Raw genomic sequence first — 23892 nt, 5'->3', positions numbered from 1 at the left:
TTAAAGGTCTAAATAAATGGAAATATGTTCCACATTCATGACTAGGAAGACATAATGTTAATATCAATACACAGATTCAACACAATCCTTGTCAAAATTCCAACAGTCTGATTTTCAGAATTTTACCATCTCATCATAAAATTTAAATGGAAATGAAAGCCAAAACAATCTTTATTTTAATTTAATTTATTTTTTTACACAGCAGGTTCTTCTTAGTTATCCATTTTATACCAAAACAATTTTGACAAAGTAGAAATAAGTTGGACAACTCACAATTCCCATTTTCAAAACATACTATAAAGCTACAATACCCAAAAGAGTGTGGTTCTTATATAAAGATAGATATATTGATCAATAGGACAAAACTGAGTCCAGAAATAAACTCTACCTCCATGGTCAATTGATTTTGACAAGGATACCAAGACAAGATAATGGGCATAGAATATTCTCTTCAACAAATGCTGTTCAGATAACCAAATATCCACATGCAAAAGAATGAAGTTAGACCCTTACCTCACATCATACACAAACATTAACTCAAAATGGATCATATACATAAACATAAGAGTTAAAACTATAACTCTTAGAAGAAAATCTTCATGATTTTGGTGTTAGCAGATGGTTTCTTTAATATGAAACTAAAGCACAAATGACAAAAGATAAAACAGACAAATCAGATTTCAACAACAAAAAAATACTCAAAAAATTGGGTATAGAAGGAAAATACCTCAACACAATAAAAACCATATATGACAAACCCACAGCTAATATTATACTCAATGGTAAAAGTTTGAAATCTTTTCCTCTAAGATCAGGAACAAGACCAGGGTGCCCACTCTCATCATTCTTATTCAACATAGTACTGGAAGTCCCAGCTAAAGCAATCAGGCAAGATCAAGAAATAAAAGGCATCCAAACTGGGAAAAAAGATGTAAAATTATCTTTATTTGCAGATGATTTTATCTTTTTTTTTCATTGCTGATTTTTTTTAAATAGAGCAGGTTCTTATTAGTCATCAATTTTATACACATCACTGTATACATGTAAATCCCAATCACCCAATTCATCACAACCCCACCCCCACCCCCGCTGCTTTTCCCCCTTAGTATCCATACGTTTGTTCTCTACTTCTGTGTCTCAATTTCTGCTCTGAAAACCGGTTCATCTGTACCATTTTTCTAGGTTCCACATATATGCGTTAATATATATTTGTTTTTCTCTTTCTGACTTACTTCACTCTGTATGACAGTCTCTAGATCCATCCATGTCTCAACAAATGACCCAATTTCGTTCCTTTTTATGGCTGAGTAATATTCCATTGTATATATGTACATCTTCTTTATCCATTCGTCTCTCAATGGGCATTTAGGTTGCTTCCATGACCTAGCTATTATAAATAGTGCTGCAGTGAACACTGCGGTGCATGTGTCTTTTTGAATTATGGTTTTCTCTGGGTATATGCCCACTGGTGGGATTGCTGAGTCATATGGTAATTCTATTTTTACTTTTTTAAGGAACTTCCATACTGTTCTCCATAGGGGCTGTATCAATTTACATTCCCACCAACAGTGCAAGAGGGTTCCCTTTTCTCCACACCCTCTCCAGCATTTGTTATTTGTAGATTTTCTGATGATGCTCATTCTAACTGGTGTGAGGTGATACCTCATTGTAGTTTTGATTTGCATTTCTCTAATGATTAGTGATGTTGAGCAGCTTTTCATGTGCTTCTTGGCCATCTGTATGTCTTCTTTGGAGCAATGTCTATTTAGGTCTTCTGCCCATTTTTGGATTGGGTTGTTTGCTTTTTTAATATTGAGCTGCATGAGCTGTTTATATATTTTGGAGATTAATCCTTTGTCAGTTTCTTCGTTTGCAAATATTTTCTCCCATTCTGAGGGTTGTCTCTTCGTCTTGTTTATGGTTTCCTTTGCTGTGCAAAAGCTTTGAAGTTTCATTAGGTCCCATTTGTTTATTTTTGTTTTTATTTCCATTACTTTAGGAGGTGGGTCAAAAAAGATCTTGCTGTGATTTATGTCATAGAGTGTTCTTCCTATGTTTTCCTCTAAGAGTTTTATAGTGTCCGGTCTTACATTTAAGTCTCTAATCCATTTTGAGTTTATTTTTGTGTATGGTATTAGGGGGTGTTCTAATTTCATTCTTTAACATGTAGCTGTCCAGTTTTCCCAGCACCACTTATTGGATATTATCTTATATATAGAAAATCCTGAAGACTCCACCAAAAAAAACTGTTGGAACTGATCAACGAATTCAGTAAAGTTGCAGGATATGAAATCAACATATGGAAATCAGTTGTGTTTCTATATGCTAACAGTAAAATAACTGAAAAGAAATTAAGACTATCTCATTCACAGCAGCATCAAAAACAATAAAATATTTAGGCAAAAATTTAACCAAGGAAGTGAAAGATCTGTACACCGAAAACTACAAGACTTTAATGAAAGTAATTGAAGACACAAACAAATGGAAAGTTATCCCGTGTTCTTGAATTGCAAGAATTAATATTGCTAAAATGTCCATACTAGCTAAAGCAATCTATAGACTCAGAGCAATTCTTATCAAAATTCCAGTGGCATTTTTCACAGGAATAGAAAAAAAATCCCCAAATTTGTATGGAACCACAAAAGACCCCAAATAGCCAAAACGATTCTGAAAGAAAGAAAAGGAACAAAGCTGGAAGCATCATACTTCTTGATTTCACACTATATTACAAAGCTATAGTAATCAAAACAGTATATTACTGGTGTAGACCAGTGGAACAGAGTAGAAAGCCCAAAACAAGCCCCTGCATATATGGTCAACTAATATTTGATGAGAAAGCCAAAAATACAGTTGACTCTTGAACAACATGGGGGTTTGGGGCACCAACCCCCACACAGTCAAAAATCTGTATATAATTTTACAGTCAGCCCTCTCTATCCATGTTTCCAAATCTGAGTATTAAACTAACCACAGATCATGTAGTCCTGCAATATGAATTTATTGAAAAATTCTGCCCATAAGTGGACCCATGCAATTCAAACACATGTTGTTCAAGGGTCAACTGTACACAGTGGGGAAAGGATAGTCTCTTCAAAAAACTGTATTGGGAAAACTGGATAAACACAAGCAAAAGAACGAAATTGGATGCCTATCTTATGGCACTCACAAAAACTTACTCAAAATAGATTAAAGACAAATGTAAAACCCAAAACTGTGAAACTACTAGAAGAAAACAGCATAGGGGGAAATCTCCTCAACATTGGTTTTGGCAACAATTTTTTGGATACGACAGCAAAAGTAAACAAGTTGGACTAAATCAAACCAAAAAGCTTTTGTACAATCAGCAAAACAATCAGCAAAATGAAAAGGTAACTTACTGAATAGGAGAAAATACTTGCGAACCACATATCTGATAAGGGGTTAATATCCAAAATATATGAGACTCATACAACTGAATAGCAAAAACAAATAGTCTTATTTAAAAATGGGTTGAGGGAAAGCTTCAGAGCCACGGAGCAGAGCGCAGCAACAGGGGTGCAGAAGGCAAAGCGGAGAGATTCCCGCACAGAGAACTGGGGCCGACCGGCAGGCACTCACCAGGCCGAGATGCTTGTCTGCTCACTCACCAGGGCGGGCGGGGCTGGGAGCTGAGGCTCGGGCTTCGGTCCGAGCGCAGGGAGAGGACTGGGGTTGGCGCGTGAACAGAGCCTGAAGGGGCTAGTGCGCCACGTCTAGCCAGGAGGGAGTCCGGGGAAAAGTCTGGACCTGCCGAAGAGGCAAGAGACTTTTTCTTCCCTCTTTGTTTCCTGGTGCGCGAGGAGAGGGGATTAAGAGCGCTGCTTAAAGGCGCTCCAGAGACGGGCGCGAGCCGCAGCTAAAAGCACGGACCCCCGAGACGGGCATGGGACGCTAAGGCTGCTGCTGCCGCCACCAAGAAGCCTGTGTGCGAGCACAGGTCACTATCCACACCCCACTTCTGGGGAGCCTGTGCAGCCCGCCACTGCCAGGGTCCCGGGAACCACGGACAACTTCCCCGGAAGAACGCATGGCGCGCCTCACGCTGGTGCAACGTCACGGCGGCCTCTGCCGCCGCAGGCCCGCCCCGCACTCCGTGCCCCTCCCTCCCCCCGGCCTGAGTGAGCCAGAGCCCCCGAATCAGCGGCTCCTTTAACCCCGTCCTCTCTGAGCGAAGAACAGACGCCCTCCAGCCACCTACACGCAGAGGTGGGGCCAAATCCAAAGCTGAGCCCCTGGGAGCTGTGAGAACAAAGAAGAGAAAGGGAAATCTCTCTCAGCAGCCTCAGGAGCAGCGGATTAAAGCTCCACAATCAACGTGATGTACCCTGCATCTGTGGAATACCTGAATAGACAACGATCATCCCAAATTAAGGGTAGGACTCTGAGAGGAAGATTTATGATTTTTCCCCATTTCCTCTTTTGTGAGTGTGTATGTCTATGCTCCTGTGTGAGATTTTGTCTCTATAGCTATGCTTCCACCATTTGTCCTAGGGTTCTATCCGTCCATTTTTTTTTGTTCTTGTTTTTTTATTTTAATTTTTTTCTTAATAATTATTTTTTAGTTTAATAACTTTATTTTATTTTATCTTTTTTCTTTCTTTCTTTCTTTCCCTCCTTCCCTCCTTTAGACAACGAATCATCCCAAATTGAGGAGGTGGACTTTGAGAGCAAGATTTATGATTTTTTTCCCCTTTTCCTCTTTTATTGAGTGTGTATGTGTATGCTTCTGTGTGAAATTTTGTCTGTATAGCTTTGCTTCCACCATTTGTCCTAGGGTTCTATTTGTCCTTTTATTTAAATTTTTTTCTTTTTTTTCTCTTAAAAATTATTTTTTTATTTTAATAACTTTATTATATTTTATCTTACTTTATTTTATTTCACTTTATCTTTCTTTCTTTTTTCCCTTCCCTCCTTCCTTCCTCCCTCCCTCCCTCCCTCCCTCCCTCCCTTCCTCCCTTTCTTTCTTTCTTTCTTTCCTTCTATCTATCTATCTTTCTTTCTTTCAACTTTATCTCCCTTTTCTCCTGAGCCGAGTGGAAGAGACGCTCTTGGTGCTGCAGCCAGGAGTCAGTGCTGTGCCTCTGAGGTGGGAGAGCCAACTTCAGGACACTGGTCCACAAGAGACCTCCCAGCTCCACATAATATCAAATGGCAAAAAACTCCCAGAGATCTCCATCTCAACACCAGCACCCAGCTTCACTCAATGACCAGCAAGCTACAGTGATGGACATCCTATGCCAAACAACTAGCAAGACAGGAACACAACCCCACCCATTAGCAGAAAGGCTGCCTAAAATCATAAAAAGTCCACAGACACCCCAAAACACACCACCAGACGTGGACCTGCCCACCAGAAAGACAAGATCCAGCCTCATCCACCAGAACACAGGCACTAGTCCCCTCCACCAGGAAGCCTACACAACCCACTGAACCAACTTTAGCCACTGGGGACAGACATCAAAAACAACGGGAACTACGAACCTGCAGCCTGCAAAAAGGAGACTGCAAACACAGTAAGATAAGCAAAATGAGAAGACAGAAAAACACACAGCAGATGAAGGAGCAAGATAAAAACCCACCAGACCTAAAAAATGAAGAGGAAATAGGCAGTGTACCTGAAAAAGAATTCAGAATAATGATAGTAAAGATGATCCAGAATCTTGGAAATAGAATAGACAAATTGCAAGAAACATTTAACAAGGACCTAGAAGAACTAAAGATGATACAAACAATGATGAACAACACAATAAATGACATTAAAAATTCTCTAGATGGGATCAATAGCAGAATAACTGAGGCAGAAGAATGGATAAGTGATCTGGAAGATAAAATAGTGGAAATAACTACTGCAGAGCAGAATAAAGAAGAAAGAATGAAAAGAACTGAGGACAGTCTCAGAGACCTCTGGGACAACATTAAACGCACCAACATTCGAATTATAGGGGTTCCAGAAGAAGAAGAGAAAAAGAAAGGGACTGAGAAAATATTTGAAGAGATTATAGTTGAAAACTTCCCTAATATGGGAAAGGAAATAGTTAGTCAAGTCCAGGAAGCACAGAGAGTCCCATACAGGATAAACCCAAGGACAAATACACCAAGACACATATTAATCAAACTGTCAAAAATTAAATACAAAGAAAACATATTAAAAGCAGCAAGGAAGAAACAACAAATAACACACAAGGGAATCCCCATAAGGTTTACAGCTGATCTTTCAGTAGAAACTCTGCAAGCCAAAAAGGATTGGCAGGACTCTGCAAGCCAGAAGGGACTGGCAGGACATATTTAAAGTGATGAAGGAGAAAATCCTGCAACCAAGATTACTCTACCCAGCAAGGATCTCATTCAGATTTGATGGAGAAATTAAAAACTTTACAGACAAGCAAAAGCTGACAGAGTTCAGCACCACCAAACCAGCTTTACAACAAATGCTAAAGGAACTTCTCTAAGCAAGAAACACAAGAGAAGGAAAAGACCTACAATAACGAACCCAAAACAATTAAGAAAATGGGAATAGGACCATACATATCAATAATTACCTTAAATGTAAATGGACTAAATGCTCCCACCAAAAGACACAGATTGGCTGAATGGATACAAAAATAAGACCCATATATTTGCTGTCTACAAGAGACCCACTTCAGACCTAGAGACACATACAGACTGAAAGTAAGGGGATGGAAAAAGATATTTCATGCAAATGGAAACCAAAAGAAAGCTGGAGTAGCAGTACTCATATCAGACAAAATAGACATTAAAATAAAGACTATTAGAAGAGACAAAGAAGGACACTACATAATGATCAAGGGATCGATCCAAGAAGAAGATATAACAATTGAAAATATTTATGCACCCAACATAGGAGCACCTCAATACATAAAGCAAATACTAACAGCCATAAAAGGGGAAATCGACAGTAACACAATCATAGTAGGGGACTTTAACACCCCACTTTCACCAATGGACAGATCATCCAAAATGAAAATAAATAAGGAAATACAAGCTTTAAATGATACATTAAACAAGATGGACTTAATTGATATTTATAGGACATTCCTTCCAAAAACAACAGAATACACATTCTTCTCAAGTGCTCATCGAACATTCTCCAAGATAGATCATATCTTGTGTCACAAATCAAGCCTTGGTAAATTTAAGAAAATTGAAATTGTATCAAGTATCTTTTCTGACCACAATGCTATGAGACTAAATGTCAATTACAGGAAAAGGTCTGTAAAAATACAAACACATGGAGGCTAAACAATAAACTACTTAATAACGAAGTGATCACTGAAGAAATCAAAGAGGAAATAAAAAAATACCTAGAAACAAATGACAATGGAGACACAACAACCCAAAACCTATGGGATGCAGCAAAAGTAGTTCTAAGAGGGAACTTTATAGCAATACATTCCTACCTTAAGAAACAGGAAACATCTCGAATAAACAACCTAACCTTACACCTAAAGCAGTTAGAGAAAGAAGAACAAAAAAACCCAAAGTTAGCAGAAGGAAAGAAATCATAAAAATCAGATCAGAAATAAATGAAAAAGAAATAAAGGAAACGGTAGCAAAGATCAATAAAACTAAAAGCTGGTTCTTTGAGAAGATAAACCAAATTGATAAACCATTAGCCAGACTCATCAAGATAAAAAGGGAGAAGACTCAAATCAATAGAATTAGAAATGAGAAAGGAGAAGTAACAACTGACACTGCAGAAATACAAAAGATCATGAGAGATTACTACAGGCAACTCTATGCCAATAAAATGGACAACCTGGAAGAAATGGACAAATTCTCAGAAATGTACAACCTGCCAAGACTGAATCAGAAAGAAATAGAAAATATGAACAGACCAATCACAAGCACTGAAATTGAAACTGTGATTAAAAATCTTCCAACAAACAAAACCCCAGGACCAGATGGCTTCACAGGTGAATCCTATCAAACATTTAGAGAAGAGCTAACACCTATCCTTCTCAAACTCTTCCAGAATATATCAGAGGGAGGAACACTCCCAAACTCATCCTACGAGGCCACCATCACCCTGATACCAAAACCAGACAAGGACGCCACAAAGAAAGAAAACTACAGACCAATATCACTGATGAACATAGATGCAAAAATCCTCAACAAAATACTAGCAAACAGAGTCCAACAGCACATTAAATGGTTCATACATCATGATCAAGTGCGGTTTATTCCAGGAATGCAAGGATTCTTCAATATACGCAAATCAATCAACGTAATACACCATATTAACAAATTGAAGGAGAAAAACCATATGATCATCTCAATAGATGCAGAGAAAGCTTTCAACAAAATTCAACACCCATTTATAATTTTAAAAAAGCCCTGCAGAAAGTAGGCATAAAGGGAACTTTCCTCAACATAATAAAGGCCATATATGACAAACCCATAGCCAACATCATCCTCAATGGTGAAAAACTGAAACCATTTCCACTAAGATCAGGAACAAGACAAGGTTGCCCACTCTCACCACTCTTATTCAACATAGTTTTGGAAGTTTTAGCCACAGCAATCAGATAAGAAAAGGAAATAAAAGGATTCCAAATCGGAAAATAAGAAGTAAAGCTGTCACTGTTTGCAGATGACATGATACTAAACATAGAGAATCCTAAAGATGCTACCAGAAAACTCCTAGAGCTAGTCAATGAATTTGGTAAAGTTGCAGGATACAAAATTAATGCACAGAAATCTCTGGCATTCCTATATACTAATGATGAAAAATCTGAAAGTGAAATCAAGAAAACACTCCCATTTACGATTGCAACAAAAAGAATAAAATATCTAGGAATAAACCTACCTAAGGAGACAGAAGACCTGTATGCAGAAAATTATAAGACACTGATGAAAGAAATTAAAGATGATACAAATAGATGGAGAGATATACCATGTTCTTGGATTGGAAGAATCAACATTGTGAAAATGACTCTACTCCCCAAAGCAATCTACAGATTCAATGCAATCCCTATCAAACTACCAATGGCATTTTTTACAGAACTAGAACAAAAAATTTCACAATTTGTATGGAAACACAAAAGGCCCCGAATAGCCAAAGCAATCTTGAGAACGAAAAATGGAGCTGGAGGAATCAGGCTCCCTGACTTCAGACTATACTACAAAGCTACAGTAATCAAGGCAGTATGGTACTTGCACAAAAACAGAAAGATAGATCAATGGAACAGAATAGAAAGCCCAGACATAAACCCACACACATATGGTCACCTTATCTTTGATAAAGGAGGCAGGAATGTACAGTGGAGAAAGGTCAGCCTCTTCAATAAGTGGTACTGGGAAAACTGGACAGGTACATGTAAAAGTATGAGATTAGATCACTCCCTAACACCATACACAACAATAAGCTCAAAATGGATTAAAGACCTAAATGTAAGGCCAGACACTATCAAACTCTTAGAGGAAAACATCAGCAGAACACTCTATGACATAAATCACAGCAAGATCCTTTCTGACCCACCTCCTAGAGAAATGGAAATAAAAACAAAATTAAACAAATGGGACCTAATAAAACTTCAAAGCTTTTGCACAGCAAAGGAAACCATAAACAAGACCAAAAGACAACCCTCAGAATGGGAGAAAATATTTGCAAATGAAGCAACTGACAAAGGATTAATCTCCAAAATTTATAAGTAGCTCATGCAGCTCAAAAACAAAAAAACCCACAACCCAATCCAAAAATGGGCAGATCTAAATAGACATGTTTCCAAAGAAGATATACAGTCTGCCAACAAACACATGAAAGAATGCTCAACATCATTAATCATTAGAGAAATGCAAATCAAAACTACAATGGGATATCATCTCACACCAGTCAGAATGGCCATCACCAAAAAATCTAGAAACAATAAATGCTGGAGAGGGTGTGGAGAAAAGGGAACCCTCTTGCACTGTTGGTGGGAATGTAAATTGATACAGCCACTGTGGAGAACAGTATGGAAGTTCCTTAAAAAACTGCAAATAGAACTACCTTATGACCCAGCAATCCCACTACTGGGCATATACTCTGAGAAAACCATAATTCAAAAAGAGTCATGTACCAAAATGTTCATTGCAGCTCTATTTACAATAGCCCGGAGATGGAAACAACCTAAGTGTCCATCATCGGATGAATGGATAAAGAAGATGTGGCACATATATACAATGGAATATTACTCAGCCATAAAAAGAAACGAAATTGAGCTATTTGTAATGAGGTGGATAGACCTAGAGTCTGTCATACAGAGTGAAGTAAGTCAGAAAGAGAAAGACAAATACTGTATGCTAACACATATATATGGAATTTAAGAAAAAAAATGTCATGAAGAACCTAGAGGTAAGACAGGTATAAGACACAGACCTACTAGAGAATGGACTTGAGGATATGGGGAGGGGGAAGGGTAAGCTGTGACAAAGCGAGAGAGAGGCATGGACATATATACACTACCAAATGTAAGGTAGAGAGCTAGTGGGAAGCAGCTGCATAGCACAGGGAGATCAGCTCGGTGCTTTGTGACCGCCTGGAGGGGTGGGATAGGGAGGGTGGGAGGGAGGGTGATGCAAGAGGGAAGAGATATGGGGACGTATGTATATGTATAACTGATTCACTTTGTTATAAAGCAGAAACTAACACACCATTGTAAAGCAATTATACTCCAATAAAGATGTAAAAAAAAAATGGGTTGAGGACTTGAAAAGACATTTATTTTCCAAAGAATACATAAATGGTTAACACATACATTAAAAGGTGCTCAATGTCGCTAATCATCAGGGAAATGCAAATCAAAACCACAATGATGTATTACTCATATACCTTTTAGAATGGCTGTTATCAAAAAGATAAGCAATAACAAATGCTGGCGAAGATGTGGAGAATAAGGAACCCTGTGCAGTGCTGTTAGAAATGTAAGTTGTAAAGCCACTGTGGAAGACAGAATGGAGGTTCCTCATAAAATTAAAAATAGAACTACCACATGACCCAGAAATCCACTTGGGTACATACCCAAAGGAAATGAAAACAGGGTATCAAAGAGGTATCCATACTCCCATGTTTATTACAGCATTATTCACAACAGCCAAGACATGGATACAATCTAAGTGTCCATCAATGGATAAATCAATAGAGAAAATGTGCAATCTATATCTATATTTGTATCTAAATCTATATCTATCTATACAGGTAGATAGGTAGATACAGATTTAGATACATAATTCAGCTGTAAAAAAGAAGGAAATTCTGCCATTTGCAACAACGTAGATGCCCCTTGAAAGCATCATGCTAAGCGAAATAAGTCATATAGAGAAAAACAAACACCGTATGATCTCACTTTATATGTAGACTCTGAAAACATCAAACTCATAGAAAGAGTAGAATGGTGGCTGGGTTGCCAGTAGCTGAGGGGTGGGAAATAGGGAGATATTGGTCAAAGGGCACAAACTTTGAATAAGATGAATAATTTCCAGGGATATAATGTACAGCATGGTGACTGTAGTTGATAATACTGTATTGTATACTTGAAAGTTGCTAGGAGAGTAGAGCTCTAATGTTCTCACCACCATCACCGTTACAACAAAATGGTAATTATGTGAGGTAAGCTGTGTTAACTAACCTTGCTGTGGTAAACATTTTGAGAAATAGACATGTATCAAATTGTCATGTTGTATACCTTAAGGTTACACAACGTTATATGTCATTTATACCTCAATAAAGCTGGGGACAAAAATAGGCAGCTGACACTCCCCTATTTAAAGATTTATTATAAGTCTACAGTAATCAAGAAAGATGGTACTGACATAAAAATAGAAAAATAGATCCATCAAACAGAGAGAAAATGCAGAAATATACACAAAATGAATGATCAACCAATTTTTGACAAAGTTATAAAGGCAATTAAATGGATAAATTATAGTCTTTTCATTAAATGGTATTAGAAAATGTGAATATATGTATAGAATCAAAAAATGAATTTCAATCCATACCTCACACTGTATATAAATTCAACTCCAAATAAATTGTAGGCAGAAATAGAAAAACTAAAATTTTTTAAAGTTTTAGTTTCTTAATATGGTATATTACATTGATTAGCATCACTAGTCTTCAGAGAAATGCAAATCAAAACCACGATGAGAAACCATTCACACCACTAGAAGGACTGCAATAATAACTTTTAAAAAAGATAATAAAAATTGTTGACAAAAATGTGAAGAAATTAGAAATCTCATGCATTGCTGGTAGGAATGTAAAATGATAGAATCACTTTAAAAAACTGACAGTTTCCAAAAGTGTTTAAAAATAGAGTTACCATATGACCCAGCAATTCCACTCCTAGGTACATACCTAAGAAAAATGAAAACGTATCTCTGCACAAAAACTTGTACATGAATTTCATAGCAGCATTATTTACAATAAGAAAAGTGGAAACAACCCATTTGGCTCTCAACTGATGATTGGATAAATAAAACTATAAAACTTATTGGATAAAACATAGCAGAAAACAGGACCAGGCAAATGAGGGGCCTAGGGTGCAAAATTTAAGAACGTCCTCACTCTCGGGGATTTGCACAACCTTGAGAGATAGTCCTTAAATTTTGCACCTTAGACCAATCATCTCCTTGGTCTGGTGCAGACTTTGAGAGAATGCTTTGTGAGCATGCGGTAGGCAATGATTTCTTAGAAATGACACCAAAAGTAAAATTCTAAACATTTTTAACATGGTAAACTGAGCTTCATTAAAATTAAAAACTTCTGGGACTTCCCTGGTGGTGCAGTGTTTGGGAATCCGCCTGCCAATGCAGGGGACACGGGTTTGATCCCTGGTCCAGGAAGATCCCACATGCCGAGGAGCAAATAAGCCAGTGTGCCACTACTACTGAGCCTGCACTCTAGAGCCCGCGAGCCACAACTACTGAGCCCACATGCCACAACTACTGAAGCCCGCACAGCTAGAGCCTGTGCTCTGCAACAAGAGAAGCCACTGCAATAAGCCCACACACTGCAGCAAAGAGTAGCCCACGCTCGCTGCAACTAGAGAAAGCCCATGCACAGCAACAAAGACCCAAAGCAGCCAAAAATAAATAAATTTCAAAAAAATTTGAAAACTTCTGCTCTTCAGAAGATTCCATTAAGAGAATGAAAAACAAGTCACAGACAGGAAAAAAATTATCCAGAATATATAAAAACAACTTTCAACACAATCAAAAATCTCACTTGAAAATAGGCAGAAGATATATGACCAAAGGATGGGGGAAAATATGAAAATGTTCAACATCATTATTTGTAGGTAAATATGAATTAAATATGGCATATCCGTATGGCATATCCAAAATAATAATGAAATATTATTTGACATTAAAAAACAATAAAGTTCTGATACATGCTATGACATGGTTGAATCTTGAAAATATTATGCTACATGAAAGAAGCCAGTCACAAAAGATTACATACTGTGTGATTCCATTTATATGAAATGTCCAGAATAGGGAAGTCTATGAAGATAGAAAGTAGTTTGGTGGTTGCCTAAACTTGGGGGACAGGAAAGATAGAGATTGACTGCTAACTGGTATGTGGCTACTTTTTGGAGTGATGAAAATATTATTAAATTATATTATGGCAATGGTTGTACAACTCTGTGAATACACTAACAATATTGTACACTCTAAACTATAGATTGGAACTTATGGAAACTATATCTGAATAAAGCTTTTTAAGAATAACCAGGAGACTTCTGCTCAGGAGAAGATCACATAGCCCTTTTGCTCCCAAGATGCTCCCTATCAAGTACAAATATAAGCCCTGGAAATAACTTCAGAGAAAACCAAAGTAGAATTCTAAAAGATATAAGAGGAAGGTTAGGACCCTAGGACTAGGGAAACAGCACAGTACAAAGTTGTCTTATTACCTTTAACCCAAGAAAGAAAGGTGACCCAGGACTGCCATTTCCTGAACACCAGCTTATTTTTAGAAACAGAAGGTGGCCCAGGTAGGCTCATTCTTTTTCTGGATCAAATGAAAGTCCCACCTATCACAGGTGAGCCAGGCAGCACTACAAATCAATAACAGAAAGATGGCAGAAAAATCTCAAAACACTTAAAAAGTAAACTAACCTTCTATATAATCCATTGGTCAATGAGAAAGTCTCAAAGGAAATTTTAAAAATATATTGAACTGAATGAAAATACAACACATCAAAACTTGTGGTACACTGTTAAAGCACTGAACATTTACATTAGAAAAGAGAAAATCAATAATCTAAGTTCCTACGTAAAGAAACTAGAAAAAGAAGAGGAAAATAAACAACCATAAAGCAGAAGAGAGGATGTATTGGGAATGAGTTAGAGTGAAAGGGGCTGTTGTTTGAGGGGGATGATATTGAAATGGAATATGAATGGGAGGAGAATTAGAGAAGGACATGACCTGGGGAGTGCAAGAGAATTGCTGAGTGGCCTGAGGGCCCAGCTGAGGTTGGAAACTCTATTAGATGAACCAATATTTGGAGGGCTACTACATTTTCTCACAGTGGTCATTATGAGATTGGAGGAATCAGGTGCTTGGAGGGACCCAAGGCTGAGAGTAAATAGTGCAGACATGGTATTTCAAGAGCAAGGGAATGAAGATACAGTCAGTTCTAAATTAATACGCCCTGAGATCCTGCCTGGACAAGGAAAGAAGTGAAGAGAAAAGAAAAGCCTTGAGGCACTGGACATCTCAACAAGACCAAATAGCAGAAGACGTGGAATCCAGCCATTGTTAGGAGATTTGAGTCACAGTGGAATACTGGAGTTGAGTCTTTTGGAAGTGATGTCATGCCTAGTGATGCCAAGTGGCTGCAGGTGGTTGAAATGCTAAGTTAAAGGATGAAAGGCCAGGGTGTGGGATGGGTCTTCCACGTAGATATTGTTGAGCTCACCTAGGATGAGGACAGGACTTGGAGTGTCAAGGTAGCCCGTTGAGCTGGCCCTTAGAGTATGGGGAAGAGTGAGGATAATGCCTACTCACCACTCTCAGCCCCAACTCCTTGGTTGGTAGTCAGCACTAGGGGGGAATGTAGGGGAAGCAGTAAGATCAGGAGAAAACCTGGTTTCAGGGAAGGCCAGGAAGTGAAGGGAATGTTTTGAATCAATCTACTTACCTACTTGTTATCTGGTTTATTTGTTGATTTTCAAGCTGAGTGGGAAAAGCACAGGTGAACCCTTCCAAGGACACATCACACTATTTTAGCTCCATAAAGTCCTGGAATGGCAGTCAGAGGCCTGTCTGGATCTTAATCCAGATCTCTGACCTCAAGTAAGTCCTTTCCAAATATGAGCCCTACTGTGACCATACATATAACAGAGAGTTGGAAGGGATGAGCTTTATATCTTCTGCTGGGTTTAATATCTGTGAGTCCTAGATACAACTGCTAGGGTCTGTCTGAGATATCACAGTTGTTGTCTAATGGCTTGTCTGATAAAAGGACCTATAAGGAAGGAACCTGAAGCTTGCTTGTTAAAAGTGCAAATCCAAACCCAAAAAACTGACTGCTGACATCATAGTGCATCTTTGTGTCAAAGGAAGAATCCTAAAATTTTAGGATAAGCCAGTATAATCTAGTCGTTAAAGTTTTGAAGACTGGCTGTTTTCCACTAAGCAGATGTGTAATTTGGGCAGGTTATTTGACCTCTCTGTATCTCATTTTCCTCAAGAAGAAAATGAGGATGACAGTAACATGTATCTCATAGAGTTGCTGTGAATATTAAATAAAATGATGCAAGTAAAGCTTTAAACACATTTAGGAACTCGATATGTGTGAACTATCATTATAATTATTATTGTAAAATAATCATTATTATAGGAGGGACCCAACATTACCTTTCTGCTGTCTGTAAAACTCTACAGAAGGAAATATCTTAAAGTAAAGTGTGCAAAAATAAATAATACACATCATTCCACTTTCTGGAACTCTGTCCCTGACATGTGAAATTTCCAAGCATGTCATGAAGTCTTAAGCTTTCAAGAAAGTTTGGCGGTCCCATCAATCAAACAGGAGCATGTTCTTCTCTTACTCTTGGAAATCATATGTCTCAGGATATTTCTAGGTTTTAATTTTTGACCAATCCAGGGGGAATTTCTCAGTTGAGAGCACCTAGTGATCTCTCCCTTTATTCCCCTCTTTTCTCCTTTTAGAGGGCCTCCTCTTAAGCCTTATTCTTTTCCCCTACTTCTCCTTCATCCCTTCTACATTCTCTTGATTCAGTTACAGCTCTTTCCCCTTTCTTCCACTTTACTCTCCTTTATCACACACCACACCCCTTTTTTCCACCTCACCCCTTTATTCCATTTCTCTCCATCTCCTTATTCCACATTACTCCTTCCCCTTTATTCCCCAACACCCTCTCCTTTATCCCCCTCACCCCCCTTATCCCACATCACCTCCCTTTATTTCATTTCTCTCCATCCCTTTATCCCATATCACCCCTCCCCTCTATTCTCCATCACCCCTTCTCTTGTACCCCACATCACTACCCTTTATTCCACCTCACATCTTTATTCCATCTCTCTCCATCCCCTTATTCCAAATCACCCCTTCCCCTTTATTCCACTCACTCCATCCCTTTACACCATGTCACCCCTGCCCTTTATTCCACATCACCCTCTTCTATTTCGTTCCTCTTCCCCACCTCTCTTTCCCCTTCAGCTCCAGCTAGAGCTTCCCAACTCACCAACAAAATTTCAAATAAAAAAAACACACACACAGTAAGCCATGAATATGCTGCTGTCACAATACGATGTTTATTAATGATTAAATGCCAGAGAAGTTTTAACAATCACAAATCTTCGAGCTCTGCGGTTGTTACCCATTGTGTGATCAATTTCTAACCCTCAATACAATACATTCTTCATTCTATGGACCTTAGCAGTTGTTACCCCTCAATAACAGCTATAATTTTGGATGTCATACATAACCCATATCTGCGTGTTACCAGAGCATGTCCCGCAAATTTGTACCGTCCTGCATAGAGGAACTACAGAGACGATATTTAAGAACATTTGTAATCAGGTGACTTTTACTGCTTGGAACTATGTGTTTGTACCTAACTAGCTGTTTTGCTGACAACAGGATGTGGCTGCCAGCTATCTGTAAAACAGATCTAGGTAATAAAATCAATTTTTTTCCTCTAACTTTTGACCCCAGAAAAGCTAGTTGGGTTTCTCAGGATTTGGGGAGTGGCTGTTTGACGAGCCATTGGTCTAAATAATTTGGACAAAATTATCCTGAGGCGGTGGAGTGGCTGCGGGGACACGGCTATGAGTTGGTGTGACATGGTTTAGCATTAATTGTCAGCTGTCAGTAGGCTGACCTAACATCCTAGCATGCCTCTTGAGGGCCTTTCCAATTGAGCTCTTAGGAGGAGGGTAGGAAAGTCAGGAAAAGCATGCAATCCTCTTTGGGGGAGGGAAAGCACCTCGAGATTTGTGAGCTTCTCTGCGACAGGTGTTTACCACAAATGTCACATCAATTAAAGGAACAGCTGTAGTAAGGGAAAGCCAGGATCAGGGGTAAAAGAGAGAGGCAAGGTAGCACCAGGGCGCCTGAGCATGACACAGAAACATCTCCACTTTTACCAGCTGAAGGGACCGAGCATCCCCAGGAAAGGGGCTGGCAGTGTGTTTGGAATTCACAGCCTGACCCGAGCATCAGGTGGAACTCCTTCTTACCCTCAGATCTTTACCTTCAAGACTCTCCTTAATGTTTCCTGTGACATCCCAGGTCTACCCCCACCCTTTCCCCCTGTCTGGCACCATATAGAAGGAAAAACATCTAAGGAAAGAAGTAGCCGATGCCAGTTTTGGCCTCCTTCTCCCGGGGCACACGGAGCAATGGGCGGTCTTGCTCCAGAATGGGGGGGTTACCCGCTCCTTCATCATCGTCATGGGAACGGGCAGTGCCGGGAGGCACAGCTGGCTCCTCAGAGGAACCTGGAAAATAGTAACAATGTTAACTCCTTATGTTTCTAGACTTCACACTTTGCACAGCACCCAAGGAACTAAGACCCAATTTTGAGCTTCAAATACAGTATGAGGCAAGAAGTTAGGGCAGAAATGATTACCCCCATTTGACATGTAAGAAAACTGCAGCCTAACAGTAGAACATACATCTCTAAATCTAGGCCTACTGTGGAAGCTGGGTGTGTGGGGGTGGGGGGCAGGAGGGCAGGGCCATGTTAGAGAACAGAAAGAGTGAGACAGATACCCCGTGCTTAGAGCAAATGGGCAATACCACCAGGGAAGCGAGGAAGTGGGCGTCCTCCTAACAACCACCACCACCCTACAACCAGCCTGACTAATTTTACTAAGCAAATGAGTAACAAAGCTGGAGCCGGAAGCTTACAGAACTTCATGGAGGGGAGAAAGCAGGTGTCGGTCTTCAATGACTCTGAGGAGGACCTGTAGTCCACGACTTGGCCAGGCTGAGACTTGTTTTTAAGGAAGGTGGTATCTACAGGAAATGTAACAGCTGCATCTTCTTTGCAGAACTGGATGGTCTTTGGACTCTGAACTTCTTTAGAGTCAAGATTACTAGGCATTGGGACTGCTTCCACATTCATGATTTCTTCAAGATTGACAGCTAGGTCTGGCTGAGGGTCTGAAATTGTATTAAGAATGGAGACATCTTCAGGCTCTGGAGCCATATTTGTAATTTCATCTTCTTCAAAAGTGTTGGCTAAGTCTTTCTGAGAATCCGGAATTTTGTTGCAAATTTGAGTGCCCTCAGGCTCTGGAACCACACTGAGAACTGTGTCTTCTTCAAGATTGGGGTTTTCTTCAGAGTCTTGGATTGCACTGACATCAGAGTCTTCTTTGTGTCCTGGGATTTCTTCAGCGTCTGAGGCTTCTTCATCGTTTGGGACTCCACTTACATCTGAAGATTCTTCCTGGTTCTGAATTTCATCAAAATCAGAGACATCTTCAGGGCTCGTTACCACATGGAGGGCTGGGACCTCTTCAGGGTTGGAGTCTTCTTCAGAGCCTGCAATTCCATTGACTTCTGGAGTTTCTTCATAATCTGGAATTTCTTCAGTATCTGTGGTTTCTTCATCATTTGGGACTCCATCAAGAGCTGGAACCTCTTCAAGACTGGGGTCTTCTTCAGAATCTGAGAGCCCATTAACCTCTGGGGATTCTTCATGATTTGGGAGTTCATGACCACCAGGGGCTTCTTCAGGGCTTGGGACCACATGAAGAGCTGGGACTTCATCAAAATCAAGGTCTTCACCAGAGTCTGAAATCCCATTGACCTCTGGGGCTTCTTCATGGTCTGGAATTTCTTCAGCATTTGAGGCTTCATCATTTTGGATTTCATCAAGGGCTGGGACCTCTTCAAGATTGGGGTCTTCTTCAGAATCTGGGTTTTCATCATTATCTGAGTCATCTGCATGGTCTGGGATTCCGTCAGTGTCAGGGGCTTCTTCATTGTCTGGGATTTCATCAGTATCTGAGGCTTCTTCATTGTTCGGGATTACATCAAGATAGGGAACTTCTGCTAGGTCAAGGTTTTGGTAGTCTTCAAAATCTGGTCCTTCTTCAAGGTCGTGGTTTGGGTTTTCTCCAGGGTTGGGGATTTCTTGCACATCTCGGGCTACTTCAGGGTCTGGAACCATATCAAAATATGGTATTTCTTCAAAGTCTTGGATTTCAATGAGTTCTAGAATTTCATCATCAGGGTCTAGAATGTCCTCAAGGGGAGGAAGATCAAAATTCAGGGTATCGTCATCATCGTCGTTGTCATCATCATCGTCATCTTCATCAAGTTCTGGAATGCCTTCGAGATGTGGGCCTGGAATCTCAAGGTCATTTGGAATCTCGAGACCTTGGACTTCACCAAAGACTACTCCTTGATTGAGATATTCAAATACTAGTTCTTCATTGACTGGCACATCTTCCTCAGAGGACTCATCTTCCTCAAGGGGCTCATCTTCAGCAAGGACCTGGCCTTCGGGAAGGGCCTGACCTTCACCAAGGGACTGACCTTCAGCAAGGGCCTGACCTTCACCAGGGGTCTGACCGCCAGCAGGGAACTGACCTTCATCAAAGGGCTTGCTTTGACCAAGGACAGCAGCCCGGGCTTCAGCAGAGTTTTCCACTGGATCAGAAAGTAAAGCATCCTCTTCCATCTTTATCCGTGCGCTCCTGATGGGGAATGAATTTGAAAAAGCAAGTCAGTTTGTATACTTGGGTTGACTAACATAAAGGTGGCCTGGGGTTGGGAGCCCCCATAGGTGATTCTCCTTCAGGCTAAGCATGAACAAACCAAGAAAACACTCACTGGATCTTCCTCAAATTCCTGCGTCTGATAAAATCAAGGGCTTCAGGACTGGATTTCCATACACGCTTAGCAACCTGCCTCTGAATATGGGGAGGCACCTGAGGGTAAAATTAGAAATGTTAGCCTTTATTACACAACATTTTTAAAATCTATACTCATCTCTATCAGGTACCCAGAACTGAAGGCACCATGCCCAGCTAATGTAGGAAGGATTTCTAGACTGGGAGATTTGTGGCTGCCTGCTTTGGATACCCCCAGGGATGCATGTGGAACTCTTCCTTGCCTTGTGAACAGGTGAAAGAGCTGTGAAATAAGTGTGTCCAAAGCTTCCACCTACCTGAAAGAGGATATCCCAGTTATCAATCATGGCACGGACCACACTGACAGAAGCAACATAGTGGTCAATCCCCAGTTTTGTTTTCCTGGACTCCCTCTTGGCAGATGTCCCCCCCTTCAGGAGAGCAGATCCAAACACCAAAGCCAAATTGGTGGAAGTCATACGATTGCCTGAAACCTAAGTAAAGGAAAGCAGAAAGTGATCAACTCTGAAGTAATAATGGAAGTTACACAAACAAAAATGTCTCTTTTTGTTCTTGTTTCCCTCTCCCTCTGTCTCTCTGTCTCTGTCTCTTTCTCATATACTCCCACACATCTCCCCTTCTGTAAATCTCGCTACCCTTTCCCAGAGCTTTTTACCAACTGTCCATCAATGCCAATGGAGTCCTCGCAGTTCTCAGTGATCTTATGCAGGACCTTCAGGAGACGCTCCAGGGTGTCACTGTGGCAAGGTGGCATCAGGTAAACCAGCAACTGCAAGGCAGAAAGCTGATCCTGTGGCTTCAGAGCTAGAGGAAGGAAAACAGGCACTGGCTTAGGGGGCTAACCTTGGCAGCAGCCTGATACAAAGAAAGGTGTGATTCTGGTTGAAAAATGCCAAAGGCTATGGATAAAGTACTCAAGCATCTTTTCTTTGCTCATTCTCATGGCATTTGAGCTCAGGATTCCTAAAAGCAAGAAGTGCTCCCATCAAAATCAGACCCCCTGGGCTTCCCTGGTGGCGCAGTGGTTGAGAGTCCGCCTGCCGATGCAGGGGACGCGGGTTCGTGCCCCGGTCCGAGAAGATCCCACATGCCGCGGAGCGGCTGGGCCTGTGAGCCATGGCCGCTGAGCCTGTGCGTCCAGAGCCTGTGCTCCACAACGGGAGAGGCCACAACAGTGAGAGGCCCGCGTACCGCAAAAAAAAAAAAAAAAAGTAAAAATCAGACCCCCTCCCTACAGAACCTAGGTTCTTCTTTGCCCTGAGAGGGTGCACACAGCTTCAAGAAGCTCTAGAGAGATTTCCAAACAACAGACTTATAGCGGAATCTGGAGAGGTGTTTTCATCTTCTGGTGTTCATTTTGCCTTAGTTCCTTGGGGTCTTGCAGCCTGAGCTCTGTCCCCAGAACCCCACATCCCCTGTACTATTTCCTTTCCTTGCCCAACAAGGGAGAGCAGAAGACTCACTTGCTGTCAGGAGGAAGGACATGTACAGATCATCTGGCAGCAAAGAGTCCTTCATGTCACGGAAAAACTCCTTGAGGAGTGCAGCCACATCATGCACGTTCTGAGAGTCATCCAGCACTACATCCAGACCTTGATCAAATTCTTCACGGAGCTAGAAAAAGAGAGAGAATACATTCGGTGGCTGCTCTGCCCATCACAGGCACCCTACTGGCCACTCCTTCAGTAGGTCTCAGGCTTCAGTGGAGGTAGTTGGCTATACGGTGTGCCTAGGGGGCTAGAAAGAAGACTGTGCTCCCTTCACGAGGCATGACATTCTCTTCAGGTCTATGGGGGAGCCCCCACCCCCACCAGTTTTTTCTCACTGAAGGAACAAAAGCATATACATAGCTGATTTACCTTACGCACTCTCTGCTCAGAATATTCCAGGGTGAAAATCCCCACTGTGCTTAAGCCTGAAAGAAAAGACCAGGGGATGCTAAGTATCTGTGCTCACTGCCCCCACCCCTAGCATTTCCCTTTTCCTCCCCCATTGTATCCCAACCCCAACTGGTGGCAGGGGAATGTTTCAAGCCCTTCATCCCTTGACCTCTTTCCTCTCCCCATCTCTAGAACACCGTTCTTTCTCTTGAATTGCCTCCTACCTTGATTTAACCATCATTCTTGGCCCCTTACCATGTTTCTCAATGAAGCTGCAGCAAGCCTCAACAACCTGGGGGATTTGCTTGGCAATCGGATTGAGGCTCATTTTCCTTTTGGATCCCAGAAGTCGCTGGCCAATTGGAAAGGAAGTCTTGGAAAGTTGCAGGGTCTGCAGCAGCAGGGCCCCGTCCTCCAGTTCAGCCAGGCTATCCACAGAGACTGCACCCTGTGGAGAAACCCTCACTATGTTAAAATGGGGGAGCAGGAGGGTCACTCCGGACCTTCCTGAAGATTGCATCACATTCACAACAGGAGACATTCTCTCTGTGGCAGGCCAATTACACCCCTCCAACACGTTCTGTTCAGCTCCCCTTCCCTCTGAGGACACAGGCCTTGACCTTCCCGCCCCACATCCCTGGACACTTCAAGAAGGGTCCCTGCCTGAAAACTGGAGGGTTTAACTCACTCGACGCCCACGGCGAGTAAACTCCCGGGGCAAGGAGGGCTCAGCCCGCCTGCGACTGAAAAAGCGCCTGATGCGGCCAAACATCCTTTGCACCACGTTTCCCCGACGACGGCCCGCAGCCTGACGGGTGGCTTCTTCAATCTGCATCGTGGCTCTCAGTTCAAGTTGCTTGCGGCGGGTAAGCTCGTTCACCAGCACCTCTTCCAGTCGAATGCCAAACGTCTTGAGTGATACCGCTGGGGAGCCAGGGAGAGAAAGTATGAGAAACGTCAACGCTCCGCAGGGCTTAAATCAGGAGGAACTGCAGGGGCTGTAGCACTCCTGTAAGCAACCGCCCCCAGCCAACCCCACCCCACCAGACCCGCAGCGCCCCTCCCTGGGGAGGGAGCCAAAGGGACCCTGCGATGGTCTGGCTGAACGACTCAGCTCCACTCAACTACCCCGACGGGGTCTCCACCTTAATTCCTGCCAGGTGGTGACCACCTTGAAGCAATGAGGGTAATTTCTTCTGGGCAAACTGTCTGGGGTAGATTCACACAGAAAGCTTAGGTATATCTGATGGGACTGCCCAGCACTCCTGCAGCTAGTGCGCCATTTCCTGAAATCATCCCCTGCGGGGTTTCTGGAAGCGGGGCGGGGGGCGGGGGTGAGTCCCCCCCAGGGGCAGTGGGCACCGCCCAGTCTCCAATAGCCTGGGACGCAGTACAGGAGGGGTGCAGCATTCTATTTCTTTACTAAGGAAAGTACAGTATGAGAGACCCTCACCCCTCTCTTGTCCTCTCAGAATCAGAAACCACTTCTCCAAGGTGTTTGGACGGTCAATAGGTAGAGCTATGGGAAGAGAAAAAGAAAACACACGCATTCTCATACAAATAGGATTTTATAAGTGACTAAAACATCGTAATGCATTGATCCACAGAGACTGGGGAGAGGGGCAAACAGCT

The 23892-nt window shown here is 41.4% G+C and overlaps 1 protein-coding gene across 26 annotated transcripts in view; it reads right to left on the bottom strand.

The window, feature by feature from the left end:
* Positions 1 to 16782: 16782 nt before the first annotated feature.
* ARHGAP36 (Rho GTPase activating protein 36) overlaps positions 16783 to 23892 on the bottom strand; it is a 155241-nt gene continuing 148131 nt past the window's right edge. For all 26 annotated transcript variants that reach the window (XM_033416204.2, XM_049704377.1, XM_033416207.2 and 23 more), the window contains 10 exons: positions 23714 to 23779; positions 22949 to 23184; positions 22516 to 22708; positions 22240 to 22295; positions 21844 to 21994; positions 21036 to 21184; positions 20677 to 20853; positions 20340 to 20437; positions 20097 to 20203; positions 16783 to 17992 (listed from right to left, as the gene is read on the bottom strand). In XM_033416204.2, coding sequence (XP_033272095.1) covers positions 17835 to 17992; positions 20097 to 20203; positions 20340 to 20437; positions 20677 to 20853; positions 21036 to 21184; positions 21844 to 21994; positions 22240 to 22295; positions 22516 to 22708; positions 22949 to 23184; positions 23714 to 23779 — 1391 coding nt within the window. In that variant the 3' untranslated portion in view covers positions 16783 to 17834. The remainder of the gene's footprint in view (positions 17993 to 20096; positions 20204 to 20339; positions 20438 to 20676; positions 20854 to 21035; positions 21185 to 21843; positions 21995 to 22239; positions 22296 to 22515; positions 22709 to 22948; positions 23185 to 23713; positions 23780 to 23892) is intronic.

The sequence above is a fragment of the Orcinus orca genome, chromosome X, assembly GCF_937001465.1.
Source record: "Orcinus orca chromosome X, mOrcOrc1.1, whole genome shotgun sequence".
Lineage (NCBI taxonomy): Eukaryota > Metazoa > Chordata > Mammalia > Artiodactyla > Delphinidae > Orcinus > Orcinus orca.
This window is presented reverse-complemented; position numbering and strand designations above follow the sequence as displayed.